Consider the following 16,264-nt stretch of genomic DNA (forward strand, 5'->3'; position numbering starts at 1 on the left):
TTAGGATCGATTAGGACGACGATCGAACGTAACGACTACGTTACTGCCGAGTCGCTTTTCAAACGAACGTACGCTCTTGTCCGTCATGGGTGGTAGGACGACCGTCTTTTCGAGGATTCTCATGACGATCTTCCAAAGTTCTTTGAGCAATCTCTTGAGTACCGTCTTCTCGCAGGATTCGGCATAGAGAGACAGACTTCCGTCGAGAAGTACCATGAGAGGCCTCAACACCTCGTCGGCTTCGACGGCCACGTTGTTCCTTTGTTGCGCTTGAGACAAGGTAACCTGACCGCCACCTTTGATAGCCAAAAGGAGATCTCCCAGTTCTCGGACCGACGCCGTTATACGCGGCTCGAGACTCTTGGCGAAGAGCATCGCCAGATCGTCCAGAGCGCTGTTGAGCTGTTGCTGGAGCTCCTTCAAGATGTTCGCCGCGTCCTCCTCCAGTTTTTCGCCGCCCATCGACTCGAACATCTTTTCGAGCTGCACTCGCAGCTGCTGGATATTGTTCATGAGGATGCAAGCCTGAAAAGGAGATCGGACGGTATTAAGGCCGGAAACGTCACCTTTCCCCTTTTTATCTCCTTCGAGCACTCACGATTCGTTCCTCTTTCAAGTGGCTGGGAAACTCCATTTTGACGATGTCGGCGTAAGCGACCAGAACCTTGACTATGGTCTTAGCGAATCTCTTCATGTACCTCTTCCAAATCTCCGGATCGGGACACTCGAGCTTCGAGACGACGTCGAAGCACTGGGTCAGTTGCGTAAACACGTCGACGACCGATACGCTGAAGAGAGCGTGCTCGCTGCTCTTTTGGAACTGCGCAAGCGAGGAGAACGAAGATCGTTTACGCGAGGTAGAGAGAGAGAGAGAGAGAGAGAGAGAGAGAGAGAGAGAGATACTCGGCGCGACGCAATCAAGATCTTTTACGAACAAAATAGGGCGAATGGAAACGCGCTTGGAAACGCACTCACCCCATCTTTCTTGTCTCTGCTGAAGGCACCGTGTAAGTATTCCAAGGAAACGTCGTCGTTCTCGTTGAGCCATTGCATGACGAACGGCTCGAACCAGGCGGGATATTCCGGTACGGCACCCTTGTAAGGTGGTACGTCTTTCACGTAATTCGTGTACAACCACTTCACCGTGAAGTGCAGGTTCATATAGGCCGAGGACTTGCACAGTCTATGCTGCTCGTGATCCTCCAGGGCGTACTTCATGTCGACCGCGAACAAAGACCACATCGTGGCCGCCGATAGTTGACCGATGTTCAACTCCTGGGGGAATTGGTTCAACACGGGCGCATAGCTGTTCTTGTCCTCCTCGATAACCGAAACGATCAAAGCGATGAGCTTGTGCCAAAAATCGAGAGAGTCCCGTCGGGGTCCGTGATCCTCCGGATCCTTTTTCGGTTCGTTCGGATCAGCCTGGAATTCTCTGCTGTAGAGTTCGTAGCAATGCTCGAAGAGGAACTGATAGGTCGAACGCAAGCAAGCCTTCACGCAATCCTTGACGACGGTGCTGGCTCGGGGCGGGCTCGACAGTTCCTGCACCTTCATACGGAAGAACGTGATGCTCGTAAGAAGATCGACGGTGCTCTTCAGATCCATCAGTTTCTCCTGACTCGAAGCTGGGAAGTTGTTTCTGTACGACGAGAGATCGATCCTCAAGGAATTGTGCAGCTGGTCCAGCAATTTCACGAACTTTTCTTTCTGCGAAGGGACGACCGCGGTCACGTTTACTTAATTTTTATTCGAAACGGACGTCGCGTCAAAATAGTCTCGAGGGAGCGAAAGGAAAGGAAAGGAGAGAGAACAGAGACGTCTCTCTCCGAAAGGTGCCCAACCAACCGTTTCTTAAGTTTGCGGACGAACCGAGATCCGGCTCGACCCGATACTCACCCCAAAATTACTCGCGGCGAATCTATCACTGGCGGAAACGGCCGAACTGGCGGTCGTGTGGGCGTAGTAGGCGTTTATGTTGGCCAACAGGGTCGACATTACCGCGGGGACCCCTGGGCACAGGTACTTTGTCGAGAGGCAGTGGAAGTGTCTGAAATGAGAAGTCGAATTGAAGCTCGACTTTACGGTCGGCTAGCGGATAGATGGACTGGCATGCCGTTGACTCTCTCGTTATCGATTTATTAGATAAACGTCGAACGTGGTTCGTCGTTAAATGACTCACGTCATAGCCTGATAGATGCTCTCGATGCCGTATCGCATGGCAAATTCGTCGACGAGCTCTTCGCCGGGCGGATCGAAGTACACCTTCCAGGCATCCTCGCCTTTCGCCTGCGGTAGGCTAACCATCCCAGAGTTCTCCTCGCAGAGACTATGGAAGAGGTTCTCGTGAAGGCAGGTGTATTGCACGTGATACGGGGCGACCTTTTCCTCGCCCTTGATCTCCACGCTTATGTGCAACCTGATGGCACCGGATACCGCGCTCTTGTCCGTTCTCTTCTCCAGATTGTACCAGACGTCCATCTCGCCGCTGAGCGTTCTCACCTCGATGATGGTTTGTCCAAGAAAATCGTCGCTCTCGCGCGTAAGTTTCTGTCGTAGCTTCGACTTCAAGTCGTTGTCCTCGTCCCAGACGCGAACCTTTATCCGATCGGACGAATTGTGACACTCGCTGCAAAGCGAAATCACTCGATCGAGCTATCTCTTCGTCTTTCCACTCGCCTACGTTTAGATCGATCCTTCTCCCGCCTGTTTTTTCCCTTGGGATTTCGGACGAATCGACAATTACATCACGCGATACGACTATATTCGCCCGACCGAGCTCCGAAGACGACTCTGAAACGCGGACGCACGGCTCTCCTCCTCCTTTTCTTTTTCTTTACCTACATGCCGCACCCCGGCCGGCCATAAAGATATATCGGGTTCGGCTCGCGAGATTCGCGCGTCGCGATCCTCCGAGAAACTTTATTACGAACTCCGTCCCGGAAGGTCGACGGTGCCTCAGCGCCGTTTATACTTACAAGTAAAACTTTTCGTGCCAGACGGGATTGAGCTCGCGCGGCATCGTTCTCGTGCGTTTCTTCACCTTACCGACCTGAACCGTGACGTACGGGTCGGACGTACCGCTCTTGTCCTTGGCGATCAATCCTTGAGCGCAGATCACTGCGGATACGTAGGAAAAAAAATGTCATTAATATGGGCACATATGGGCCAAAGTATCGTGACTCGAGTCCGCGACACACGATCTCGAACTGGGACAAGCCTACGATCCTATCGAAAGTGATCGAACCGCGCGATACGAATTAATTATCATTTGGAGATAATACAAGTGCGAAAACCGTCGCGAGAGTGCCGAAAAGATCCTCTAGAGAGAGAGAGAGGGGGGGCGGGAGAGGCAGTTTGTTACGTCCTTTACAATGTCCTCTCTTTCTGGTCGAACCGTTTCTCTTTGCGTTACGTCTACGAGCTACTCTCTTAACGTCGCCTTCCTTTATCCTTCACGTCTAATCTTTGACCGTAAAAGGATTCTATTGAAAGGCGTAGCGATCAAAGGGGGAAACGGCTCGATGATTTTCGGATCGAGAAACGGATCGACTTTTTATGATCTCTTTGAGAAAAGAGTCGTTACGGTATTTATTTATCCACGTCGTGAAATGCGTCGAAAATGCGAAGCGAGATCTTTCGTTCGCAGACGTTAAAGCATCCAACGGGGTCAAAGCTATTTTTTCGATTTTTCTCGCGAGCGACTTTCCGATAGAATTCTATAGTCGTGAATCCGCATTCTCGAATGCGGTTTATAAGCACCGACATATTTTTCAATTTTTCCTAAGCTTTCCTAAGGTATTATCGAGTTTTCGATACGAAAAAGTATTAAAGGAAGATAGTTCGCTCGAGTTCGAGCGTTCTTATTTCGTTCGAAAAATGGCGAAGGATCGATTTTCGATTTTGAAATATTTGTTAAATATCCTTCGTATTTTACTACCGATAAGTATCGCACAAACGCACACAAACCATACACCCACGATATCGAGATGCATGCAAAGACTTCACAAGAAACAAGATTGGACATTCGATGTTCAACATCTGTGACAGCCAACATCTTTGAAGCGTGCATAAGCTCGGCGTGAATCGTAAACTAAGTACAGTAGAGACACGCGTGTACGTAAAGTAATCAAATCGATATATTATACGCTTGCGCGACACTGGTACACGTATCCACAGATACTTGTGCAACGACAATAATCATAAGAACGTGCTGCTGTTTCGGACAAATGGACAGACACACATGCCCCATGCTACAAACTCTTCGCTTTTCGTTCGTCCGCCGCGTCGTCGTCGTGCCGATGCACGACGGGGAGAGGAGGGAGGGGTCGGCGGTGGTGGCGGCGGCTATCACCGATGCTTCCTGTCCTCGACGAATCTCCATTCCAAGCCTAATCGCCGAGTCATCGCCGTGTCGATCCACTTCGCGACCTCGACGGAACATTATGTATGTCGTGTTACGTTCGTGTGTAGAAAGTGTCGTGGAAAACTCGTTTATGTCGAAGCGATCGTCCTTGCTCGCGCGAATAATAACCACGTGAGATTTCGTGGAAGTGTGCTCGAGGAGAGTGTGTGCTCGAGGGATCAACGTCCGTCTTAACGGTCGTACTCAATGTACGGCACTACGTCGATTCTATAGACCCGTCCGTTCCCATCCGTGTCTTTACGTACTCTAATTTTCGTTTCGATTCGTAGCCGCTTCGAATTCTTTTCTTCGTTCTCGAAATTTGGTCGAAATTCCTTCGACGTAAAATAAGAACGAAGAGCGACAGAAAATGGAAAATATTTAATATCCTCCCTCGAGGTTCGTCCTTCGAACGCTTTTTCATCGATCGATCCGGCTATCCGGATGAAAATCGTCGATGTACCGGAGCGCTCGTAATCACAGTATTTTTCTCTTTCGAGTAGAACGGACGAGCCGATCGTTATCGCGTAAAGACGAGCTAAACGAGTAACAGCCTTCGCTAGTTCCTATACGATGTACTTAGACGTACGTAAATACGTTTCTCGAATAGCGTACGCGTCTGCTCCGCGATATTGGCAATTCTCTGGCCGCTTCGATTTACTTTTTACGAAAAAGAAAAAAGACACCTTCGTTTCGTTCGATTTCCTTCTGATTTCGAGTTTCGTCGACTTTACCTTCCACGATTAGCAAAACCGTTTTGATCCTTCTCGTCCTTGGAAAGCGCACGGTCCGTGCTTTCGAGATTGGAAGACACAAAGGGATTGGAAACATCCACTGGCCATGATAATACGCTTCGCTTCCTCGTTGCATTCTCCTGCTCTCTTGCAACGCGCGAGCGCGCGGACAAATATTCTCTCACCATCCGTATTTCTCTTTATCCGCATTTCCGCATAGCCGTACGTCAACATCCACTCTGCGAATCTTTCTCTGTTTTGAATGCAAGCTGTTTATCCTGGCGCCATCGGTTTTCCTCTCTCTCTCTCTCTGTCTCTCTGACGCTCTCGCACACATCCGTCCTTTCGACTGCAATCCTTAGTTGAATCGTAACTTTTTTAATTCGCGCCCAGCGAGTCGAGAGATTTGATTACTAGGGCGGAAGTGGAAATGGCGCTGACTGTTACTCCTTCCATTTTGCCTCCGTCAAAGATCGAGCGCCTCGAATCAGCCAATCCTTTTCAGAGTTCAAAGTTCTCCACGATCGTCCGAGGGATCCACCCGAGTAAGGGAGAAAAATATGAAGAAAAGGGAAATAAAGAGGCACGAAACTGACAATGAGAGAGAGAGAGAGAGAGTTGGAAAAGAAAGAAGAGAAAAAGCTGTTGACCCGCTTCGCCACGAGGTAGCAATTACTCTAATGATCGTTCCTTCCGTTTTCCTTTCTCTTTCCACCGTTTCGTTCTTCCACTCTTCCTCCCCCGTCCGTTCTCGGCCGTACCTCGGTATAACCATCTAATTGGCAATAATCGTTGCGCCGGCCAAGGTGACCGTTAAACGCTCGCGATCCTCCTTCGATTTCGCGATAGGTACTCCCTTCTTCCGGCTATCTCGACCGCCGGAAAGGGACTACCACCCCCCGATGTCGATTTATTTCTCCTCGACCCGTTCGCACGATTTCTCGTTGAGAAGAAATTCGCATTCCGTTGGAGAGATCGTTCCCCTTTAACGTTGGCACCGACCTATCCCAAGCTTCGAGAACTTATGTAGGTGAGGTTCACGTATGAAAGGCTTAAAGCCCGGTGCATCGTACCCGAGGCAGCTTTTTCGTGCTTACCCCGAAGCGTCGACCTCTATTACGGGAATTCTGCTGTTTCTGTACGTGCCTGTGAGTAAGCGAGTGTACGCAAGTATCATATATGTTTTCTACGAGATTACGTATAGATATAGGCCGGCATGGGAGGTAGCACAACGAGAAAATTGAATTTCCTTTGAATCGCTCTTCCATCTCTTGAAATTTTTGTACCTCTTGTCGTTTTGCGCGTCGGCCTTTTCACATCTCCGTTAGATAGACGCGATAGTTTACGATTCCTCCTTGGGATTTCAATTCCGTCCGTACCGCTTTACGAGGAAAATTTCCAAATTTAGCGTCGCTCTGATATCTATCGTAAATTTCAAATAGTAATCACGCGTTCGCAAGAACTGCAAGAAAAATCATCGATCTCGATATACGAGGAAACTTTCCGTTTGTTACGGGTAAGAGAATTATCGAACACCTAATTACTCGAGATAATGATCCCAGAGAATGGGTGACGTGTAATTATCGACATAGATCGAAAAAGAAAACGTATTTTGCGTTTATACGAGTCTCGTGTCATCTATTAATTATACGAAACGGTGTAAACTATGTTGTATACGCTACGGTATTCATTATACGGCTGCGTTAATTACGCGCTATGAATACACATTTCCTTCTATTCATTTTCCACGACGTTACCGCGAGAAACCGCGAGGGAAAATCCTTTTGCCCGTTCAGTTTTCTCTTCCAAAGATTTTTCATTTCATTTTTTGATCCAACATATTCGCATTACGATTCGCATGTTTCCATTATTCGTCGTTTTTCTTCTTTTATCAGGACGTTCTCTTCTCTGCTAAAGTTTCGTAAAGGTAAAAAGAGAAGGTCTTGGAACGCGAAATTACGTACACGGGCGCGTCGCGTCGACAACGCTCGCGCTATTTCGATTTCCCGTCCGATCGGTCTTGGCTTTTTCTCCTTTCTTTTTTCGACGCGCGTCGCTTCGAGATATTTCCTGACGTTTCGTCCGTAAGCACGATGTAACCGCGAAGACTCTCTGACACGTGTCTCCCTGTCTCTCTTTTTCGCGTCTCCGCGAAAATATGTAGAGGGAGAGGGAGACAGAGAGAGAGAGAGAGAGAGGGAGAGAGAGATAATCGCCTTAGGTGCCCTGACCTAGGATACACGACACAGCGAATCGAAATCGTAGCAAAATCGCGAACGCGATCTCTCCCATCCAATCGATCGTTCGATCGTACGAGAATCGTGTGTGCGTGGAAAGAAAAAAAATTCCGTACGTCACCGGTGACTCACCGGTGAAAACGCGTGCGTTCTCGACGACGACGCCGACGACGACAACGACGAAGAGAGGAAAGTCGAATACGCTTACTATCGACTATCGTTTCGTTCGTTGGCGATCAATTTTCTAAGATTCTCTACGTGTCTACCAAGATCGGGGAGAAGATTGGAAATTGACTCGAGAAGAGTGCTAGCGATGGAATACGGAACTTTCTACAGCGTCACTTTGAGAATGCGAGAATGCCAGCGATCAGAGTCGAAGGGAAAGGGGGTAGCAACTACCGACTACTATGTACGTTATCGCTCGAAAGATTTTTCATCGGCGGAGAATCGTTCCCAACGGTCGCTCGAATCCGTTTTTCTTCGCTCGCTCGAATTTCGCGAAATCCGGGCGTGTCGAAGCGTGTTCGTGTCGTGTGATGGACGGAATGTAGAAGAGATCAGTCAAGGTGATGATTCCGATCGATCTCGATCGAATTCGTGACCGTGAAAAAGTGTTAAGATATTAGTATCGTGTTGTCACCTGTGATGGCGATCTTGCAGGACCACTTGCTGGTACCCTCAAGGACGATCTGTTCGGCCTGTTCGAGGCTGTCTATGTGGGTATCCGGGTCGACTGAAAACGTCGTGCTGAAAGAAGACAATGTCCTCGTAAACGCGTCGTCCTTCGACAACCTCTCGTACCTCTTTTTCGTTCGTTCGTTCGTCGCGCGCAACCCCGAACGCAAACCCTTTTCCTGGATGTGGCGGAATGTAAAAAGAAAAAAAAAAAGAAAGAAAAAAGAACAAAAGAAAAGAGAAGGAAAGAACAAAAATAGATACTCCGAGAGATCGGCGAAGGACGGTGGAAGACATGTCGCTGGTCGTCGGTGGCCCGGAGGCTCCTCGATAATCGTCCCAAAGTCCTCCAGCAGCGGCGACGATTCGTTCGAACGTATACCGTAAGCGACGTTTCGCTAGGAGCTCGTAAAGCTAAAGCAGCAGCGGCAACAGCAGCGACAGCAACGGCAGCAGCAATTCGTAGCGCACCTTTCGATAGGCGTTTATCTCTTTCGTCGGGCGGCCTGCCACTCGGCATCCTTTCTACGTGGATCGCTAGCCAAAAAAGTACTCGCGTGCATGTATGCAAGTACGTTACGGCGTTCGTAGACGTTCTCTTATTCGAAAGCGAGCTAGGCTTTCGAACGAAATTAATGGAAGAAGAATACGGTGGAGATAGGAGATTGGAAATAGGTCTCGGGAAATGGGAGATTACTCGTCGTTGGGAGTAACGGTGATTCGGGAAGAATCGAGCGCGCTCGACGAAACTGGTTTCGCGAGTAAGGAAAAATCGATGGATCGCGTGCGGACCGAGAAGGAACGTGAACGAGTCCCGAGCGTGCCACCTGTTAGTTTGGTGGGATCCTTGAATTAACATCCGCTTCGAGTTTGACCGAGAGACGACGGCCGTTTGGAATAAGAAAACTTGTTGCGTCGTTTCGGTGGCGCATCGCCAACTTGAAACTTTTGCGAACGTTTCATTTTCAATTAAAGACAGAGCTCGTTGGATTTCGAAGCCGTTGGTATTCGAAGCCGCATAAACGCGTCGCGTCCACGCTTTTTTAGTTGAAAGCTGAAAGTTACCTCTCGGAAGGTTCCTCCGATCGGGAACGTTCGACGTGCAGGCAACGCGCGTTTTCCGTCTCGTGCCTTCCTATGACAATGGCAAGCTATCTCCATATATACGCGCTCCTATATATATCCACGCGAGTCACAACAAGTTGCAGCGCGAGCTTAATGGACTTTCGATTGGATTCCCACCTCCTCGCGCGCGAGATGACCCAACGCCAACGCGTCGGTACGACGATTCCAACCTTAATGACTTCCTCGTTACACCGTTTCCTAATAATATTCCGATAATAGCCAGAACGCGCGATGTAATTTTAACTACGTTTACGTCCTTTGAGGAAAACAATCTCGAATTTGGATCACGCCTCGGTAGCGTTCGTTAGTTGCCGAACGTTCTCCTTTGGCTCATAGGAATAGTTCGATCGACCGTGGACGGCATCGAAACGGCCTCTTTGATACTCCGAGATGATTATTAGGTCTCCGAGCGAGTGCGAAGTATATTAAACATTCGGAGGACGCGTCGCATGGAATATTAATACATTTTGTTCGCACGAGTGTCGTCTCGTGAAAACGGAACGCGAGAGAACGGAAACTGGTATCGCAGTCGAGCTATCCCTCGGGATGTCTGCTCTAACCAAGATGAACAAAATTACACTGTTTCGCGCGACGTATAAATGAACGAAGGATGCTCTCTCTCTCCCTTTCCGCAAAAGTTATTCCCTTCTTATTCATGTCGTGACGCAAAGTAATACAAACTTGGAATTAATTCGTGCCCGAGAGAGAGAGAGAGAGGATGAGTCTCCGTTCGATCTACGAGAGCGGTACTACGGAAAGTTACGCCGAGCTAACCGCTCGATCGAGAGGAGGAAGCGAGGTTGAAAGGAGGAAAATGGGGGAAAAGAACACATCGAGGTTGCTATTAGGGTGACGTTAGGTACGTTGTCGTCGAATCATCGGTAACGGCTAGATAATCGCGAAGGGTGGCTCTGGGGAAACGTCCAATTAATGGTGCAGACTAATGGCCAGCGTTCAAAATCGTTGCATATCCAGGCGGCAAAAGGTAGGTCGCAGACGGTGACACTGTATAGCGACACTGCATGCCGGTATGCACCTAGCTGTGAGTACGAGGCTGACTCGATGAACATTAACGAATGAAATATTATCTAGTATTTCATATTCGCTTGTTTTCGAGCTAAACGTTTTCCGATGAAATCGAACGTTTTACGCGATATATGCGTTTTCGTCAAAGTCGTTAGAGGTATCTCAATGTATGGTCATCGAGTCTTCCTCCGTATACCCGTACGCGACGGCTAAAATACGACAGCCAACTTTGCGATCGCTCGTTTCTTTCCCTTCGAATTAATTTCGTCGAATTTCGAACGATCGCTTGGGCTTCGCGCCGAGAAACGTCTCTCGTGACGCATAGCGCGAATCAATGCTCGAAAACGAACGATCGCCTCGTGGCTGTGACGCGTCTATCGCTATACGTAGGTATATGTATATAAAGTATAACGCGTATGACATATCCAAGGCACAATTGGTACGACAGAGCGCAGCAGCCGCGCGGCAGGGGTAGATATATCGCCAGACATCTGATGACAAAACGACAGCAACGATAGTAATGATAACACAATAATAATAACAGTAAACAATCAGAGAATATAAATGACGACAGTGTGCGTATGTAAGAAAGGGCAAACCGACGGAGATATACGTATGTGTGCACACATATATATACATGTGTACACATACAACATACAGATATACACAGAGATACACGCGCGTTCGTATAGATATTTATATATATGGATGAACGTTTATAGGCGTGGCGTAGAGGTCGAGCCGACGCGGCGAGTTTCGCCATTTCGTCGTTTAGCTTACGACGAAGAGAGCTGCTCACAAACCTGTAATGGCGATCTTCGCCGACCATTTGCTCGTACCGTCCAGAACCGACTGCTTCACCGCTGACATGTGCCCCAGGTGCGCAGCATCGTCGACCCCGAAGACTGACCTAAACTCCGACGAGACTCTCTTTCACAACTGGGCTGTGTCAACGGACCCGGTCTCGTCTTATCTCTCACCGCTTTTCGTTTACTCTTATTTCTTTCGCGAGCGCGATATTTCGAGAGACGCTTTTATCCCGAACGCGGTACGTACGTACGTACGAGAGCCGATTAGCTTACGAGTTTGAAAAGAAAATGCCCCGAGGAGAGCGCGGACTCGGTGAAAAACTCGCGAGTGGTAGGTTTTATCGAGAACGTGTTTTGGATAGAATAGGATCGAAACATTGACGCTCCCTTTCCCTCCTCCTCGTCCCCCCCCCCTCTCTCTCTCTTTTGACCGCGAAAGAATATTTTTTCTCTTTATTTCGGTTTGCCTTCTTGAAAGTTTCCGTTTTACGAGCGTATATAGATGCTTTAGCTTTCTCGAAAGAGAACAGACCGCAGACCCGGAGAGAAAGAGAGAGAGAGACGGGGGGGGGGAGAGAAAGAGAGTTTCGTAAAAGCTCCCCAAGTTTATACACTTTAGCTCGTTCAGGCTTTTCCCATTTGCTCGATTCAACGAGCGAGAGAGAAAGAAAAGAGACTTGAGTTTCATAAGACGTAAACCGCATCGTTACTTTGGCATTTTTTAATGATTCACCGTGCGGAAAGTCGAGCATTCGTAGATATATCTCAAGTAGGTATTTTCGGAAAGATAGACGTAAGTAGGCGTCGCGCGCGAGGCATGCGAGCTCGTAATTAACACGAAACTACGTTCATCGATCCAACGCGCGTTAACGAGGAAACCGATTGGACGACGTACTTTCGTCGAAATGGAACGTGGCTGATTGACGCGCGTCTCTCGAGATGCATCGTTAGCTCGACGTTCGGATCTCGCAAATTTTTGTAGAAACAAGAAAAGATAAGACGAGAGCGCGCTCTCAAGGAGACAAGGAGAGAGAGAGAGAGAGAGAGAGAGAGAGAGAGAACAGATTACGCGAACCGATCCCTCTTCGTCGGTCGGATGTCTCCTCGCCTTCTCGTCGTCGTTCGTCTTCGTCAAAATTCTCTTTAGCATCGAATCCAGCCGATCGATCGTTCGTTCTTATTCGACGGTCGTAGGAAAATTAGTCCGTTCGGAACGAAATTAAATCGAATCATTTTTAATGGAATAATCTGGCGATCCTGCTACAGAATTTTCAATATTTGTTATTAATTAACGGCGGCGATTGTCGTTACCGTATTAGCCCGACGAGCCATCACGGCGATACTCTTAACGCGAGCGTGCGCGCATAATCGAACTAATCGACGGATCGATCGATCGTTAGTCAGTATCGTGTCGATTCGCTTAACAACGGGCGACGACGGGGGAAAGACAAAAGCCGGAATTTCCTCCGTACGTAATACGGTTCCGAACGTTACCTAATTAATATCGTTTCCCGATAAAGTTGCTCGACGAGCGCGGACACTGCTGCAGCGAGTAGCGACTAGCGACACGAGTAGCGTTACGACGATCGAATAATTAGGTGTTTCGAGTAATCCAACGGCGTGCTTTCTCTCGTTTACGTCCTCGGCGTTACGACGTTATTACGCGCGTAATAGACGATAGAACCCTGCACCGGTTGGAATTTTTTATATAATCATCGAGTCCTCTGTTACGAACGAATCGATTCCGTGAATCACGATGTCGTGCGGGGAGTAAAGAGCCTTTCTCTATCCGAGCTTTCTTATTTACGAATACAACCTCTGACCTTCTTTCCTTCGAAGAAGAACAGTTCGTAGCCAACATCGTCGAATTAGTCGGGCGAATCTTTGAACGATAAAATCTGTCGATCGAATCGGGAGATTATTGATCAAACGCGAGCGCGCATCAACGACGAGGAAAAGAAATGTACGTTCTCTTGGATACAACGCTCTTTGGAAAAACGACCGTTTACGTTCGCGTAAACGACGTTCGCAATTCCTTTCGACGCAGCTAAGTCCCCGCGGCGATATACGTCCCGTGGAATACACCTCGTAACGTTTTATTCGACGTAACGCGATTCCGACTCAAAACGAAAATTTCGACGCGGGACCGTGACCCGATTTCGAGCTTTCTCTAATCTCAACGTTTCCCTTCTCGTCGTTCGCCTAAAAAGACTCGCGAATATTTCTTGGAGAAAATTCATTTCTACGACAAATTTTGTTGACTTTTCGATCGAAGACGAGCAACGACGTCGACGACGAAGACGCGAACCAATCGTATCCGCAGACATTGACGTTGGATTCTCCTTTCGCAGTCGTGCTGCGGCAAATGGGAGAGAGGGAGGGGGGGGGGAGAGGGGAGGAGAAAGAAAGGAAATAAAAAAGAAAGAAAAAAAGAATGAAAAATGGAGGGCGGAGAAAGCGAATGGATAGAACTTACCGAATGAGCTCGAAGATCTCTGGCTTTTCCATCTCCCTCTGCTTCATCCTTTCCTTCATCGCTGTGATTATGCTATTCGCTTTATCCTCGGCGCCGTGCTTCGAGCTCTTCTCCGCGGCCCCTGCAAAAATAAAATGCGAAAAGAGATTCGTGACTGCGAACCACCGACCAAACTAAACTTCCGGGCTTTAGACGAAACGCGAATTTTAATTAATTCATCCTCGACCTATTCCCTCGGTTACACTTCTTCGCGATCGATCGCGTAGCTTTCCTCGGGAAAGTCGTTAAAACAAACTTTCTCTCTCTCCGTTTTTCCGCGATGGACGAATCGTTGTCGAGTCATCCAGCTTCGAAAGTTGGACGCACCGACGCGAGATCCGCGGTCTCCCGTTAAATCGTTCGACGTTACGTCGACTCTCGAGCAAGACGAACGAGGTCCGATGTTTACGGTTACGGTTTCGGCGACCAAGAAGAGGAATTTTGTCGAATCGAGAAAGTTTCTTACCCGAAACATTGGAAACGTCACGACCCGTTTGAATGATGCTGGATGAGACGAATTTCGGTGAAAATTTTTTTTACTCTCTACTCTTGGCTCGGTAGCCTCGGCGCGTTGACTCTCCTGGCAAGTTCGAGTTGAATTTTATATTCTTTTATTCGCGGCCCTCTCAAAGGATACATCCGCGAGCTTCGGGCGTGCTCGCGCGTTCTCCCGAGCGAACGCTTTCCGCGACTTCAAACATTCGAGGAGCTTTAATTTTCCGGTGCGAGCTCGTTGCAAGCGTTTGCCAAGGCGCTTTTCGAACCGTAAAACGCTTTTACGAGACCTTTTCGCGAACGTTCCCCGACGGAAATTACGCGTATCGATCGTCCGTTACCGTAACCCGAGCTGCGATCGATCGCGAGAGATCGCGAAAAACGGAGAAAGAGAGAAGCGTTCTCGCATCGGAGAACATCGCGGCTGCGAAGTAGGAGACGAGGATCGACGACGATCGAAAGTTCGTCGAGACGAAATTAGGCGAGAGGATAGACTCACTCTGCAAGCAGTCAGCGTTGAGCAAGTCCTTGCACTTCTCGTGACACTTGACGCCGCATTCCATGCATCGAACGCCCTGACGCGCGATACCCCAGAGGAGACCCTCGCATTCGTAGCAGTAGGTCGGCGAGGTGGCCGTCCAGGTGACGAAATTGTGAGGCGTCGTCGACGAGATAGGGTAGATCATTGCCTGCAGCGTTTTCTTGTAGACGTGCATCTTCTGCGGGGTTTCAGCATTGTCGCATCGTCGTTAAAGCGTGCTTCTCAGAAATACCGAGAGAAGTTACCGAGGTCTAGGACGAGGTAGGAGGTCTAGACGGATGAAGGAGAAAGGGCATTCGGAAAGGTGGATCTTTTGGAATCGGGATGGATGCACTCGGCCAGCCACTCGATGCACTTGAAAGCACTTGGACCCTACGCTCGTGGAGGAAATCTCGCCTTCGTTACTATTTCCAACGCGTACGAACGTAGAACATCTATGCGAGAGGACGTACGCGAAAGAGATAAAAAGTACATCGAGATATCCCGATTTAAATCGTTCCCCGCGGACCAACTCTCTTACCATATCTTCGTATCTCTCGGCGAAGAAATCCTTCTCGATCGATTCGAGGATCGAACGGAGGGTCCAAGAGTCCAACATTCGTACTCTAACGTTGGCGAATTTTCGAAAAAGCGGGGTCGCTTCGACGATCGCTTCGATTGACTTTCCAGAAAGATATTTCGAATTTAGACGCGACCCCGCTCTTTCGACTCGCTCTCGGATTTGTTCCTCCTTTTTGCACGAGATCTTTTTCCTAATTCTCCATGCAGGATCGTACATCTCGATCTGCACACATCCACGTGTACGCTCTACTCTCGCGCTCTATCGTCGATGTGCACGCAAATCCACTAAAAATCGAGCCTCTCGAATCGTGCCTGCGACTCCTAATTTGTACATTCGCAGTCTTTCGTACAAAAATATTACGATCAAACGTGTCTCCGTAAGTTACGATGACGACGATAAAAAGGGAAGGAGTCATTCGGACGATGCGAATATTTTCTTGCCATATCGAAAGGAAGAACGTTGTTTTTTTTTCCCCTTTGAGCCGAACGCTGGACGAGCGATCGAAAAAAAAGGAGGTCCTTCCCTTTTTATTTTTCTCTTTTTTTCCCTCCTCTCTCTCTCTCTCTCTTTTTCTCTCTGTTTTCATTTGGGAGGATCCTTTGCAAGATCTCCGACAGAGAAAAAAGGACAGAGAGAGGGAGAGAGAAAGGGAGAGAGAAAGAGGGAGAGAGAGAGAGAGAGAGCACGTTTCCTCCGTACCCCGTATATATCTATGTACGTATATACGTAATGTATAAGGATATATACATATGTATGTATACACGCGCGTGTGTATACATATATATATATATACACACTAACTGGATAGAGCAGGGTTAAAGCATCGATCTGCTAAGAAGCACCACTATAGAACTATCGCGCGGAGCCAAGGATGTTCCTCCGTACATCTTTATTTTTAGTCCCTCGTTTACATCTCAATGCGATCGTATCGAATCGAATCGTTCGTACTCGGCAAAGAGGAAAAATCGCAATAAGATTTGTACGGAGAAACGTCCGAAGAGAGAAAAATCAAAGAGACCTAGCGGACTAACCTAATTGTAAGTTATTCCGACAAGTTGTAATTGTATGTCCCTTCCCACTTGCACGGAGACACGCGTTACTTTCGATTCGGTTCGTTCGCTCGATGCGGGTTTCGTTTCT

At 48.4% G+C, this 16,264-nt stretch overlaps 1 protein-coding gene across 4 annotated transcripts in view; it reads right to left on the minus strand.

Annotated features, from left to right (window-relative positions):
* The window catches only part of LOC127071815 (uncharacterized), an 81,030-nt gene that overhangs the window by 10,347 nt on the left and 54,419 nt on the right, over window positions 1–16,264 (minus strand). For 2 of the 4 annotated variants that reach the window (XM_051011523.1, XM_051011552.1), the window contains exons 6-14: window positions 14,521–14,740; window positions 13,488–13,608; window positions 11,006–11,112; window positions 2,979–3,120; window positions 2,183–2,629; window positions 1,900–2,050; window positions 976–1,710; window positions 599–820; window positions 73–525 (exon numbers count right to left, since the gene is read on the minus strand). In XM_051011523.1, the coding sequence (XP_050867480.1) occupies window positions 73–525; window positions 599–820; window positions 976–1,710; window positions 1,900–2,050; window positions 2,183–2,629; window positions 2,979–3,120; window positions 11,006–11,112; window positions 13,488–13,608; window positions 14,521–14,740 (2,598 nt within the window). Of the gene's footprint in view, window positions 1–72; window positions 526–598; window positions 821–975; window positions 1,711–1,899; window positions 2,051–2,182; window positions 2,630–2,978; window positions 3,121–8,016; window positions 8,124–11,005; window positions 11,113–13,487; window positions 13,609–14,520; window positions 14,741–16,264 lie in introns of all 4 variants that reach the window. The other 2 variants (XM_051011534.1, XM_051011544.1) reach the window with 2 other exon arrangements.

The sequence above is a fragment of the Vespula vulgaris genome, chromosome 1 (genome assembly GCF_905475345.1).
Source record: "Vespula vulgaris chromosome 1, iyVesVulg1.1, whole genome shotgun sequence".
Taxonomy (NCBI): Eukaryota; Metazoa; Arthropoda; class Insecta; order Hymenoptera; family Vespidae; genus Vespula; species Vespula vulgaris.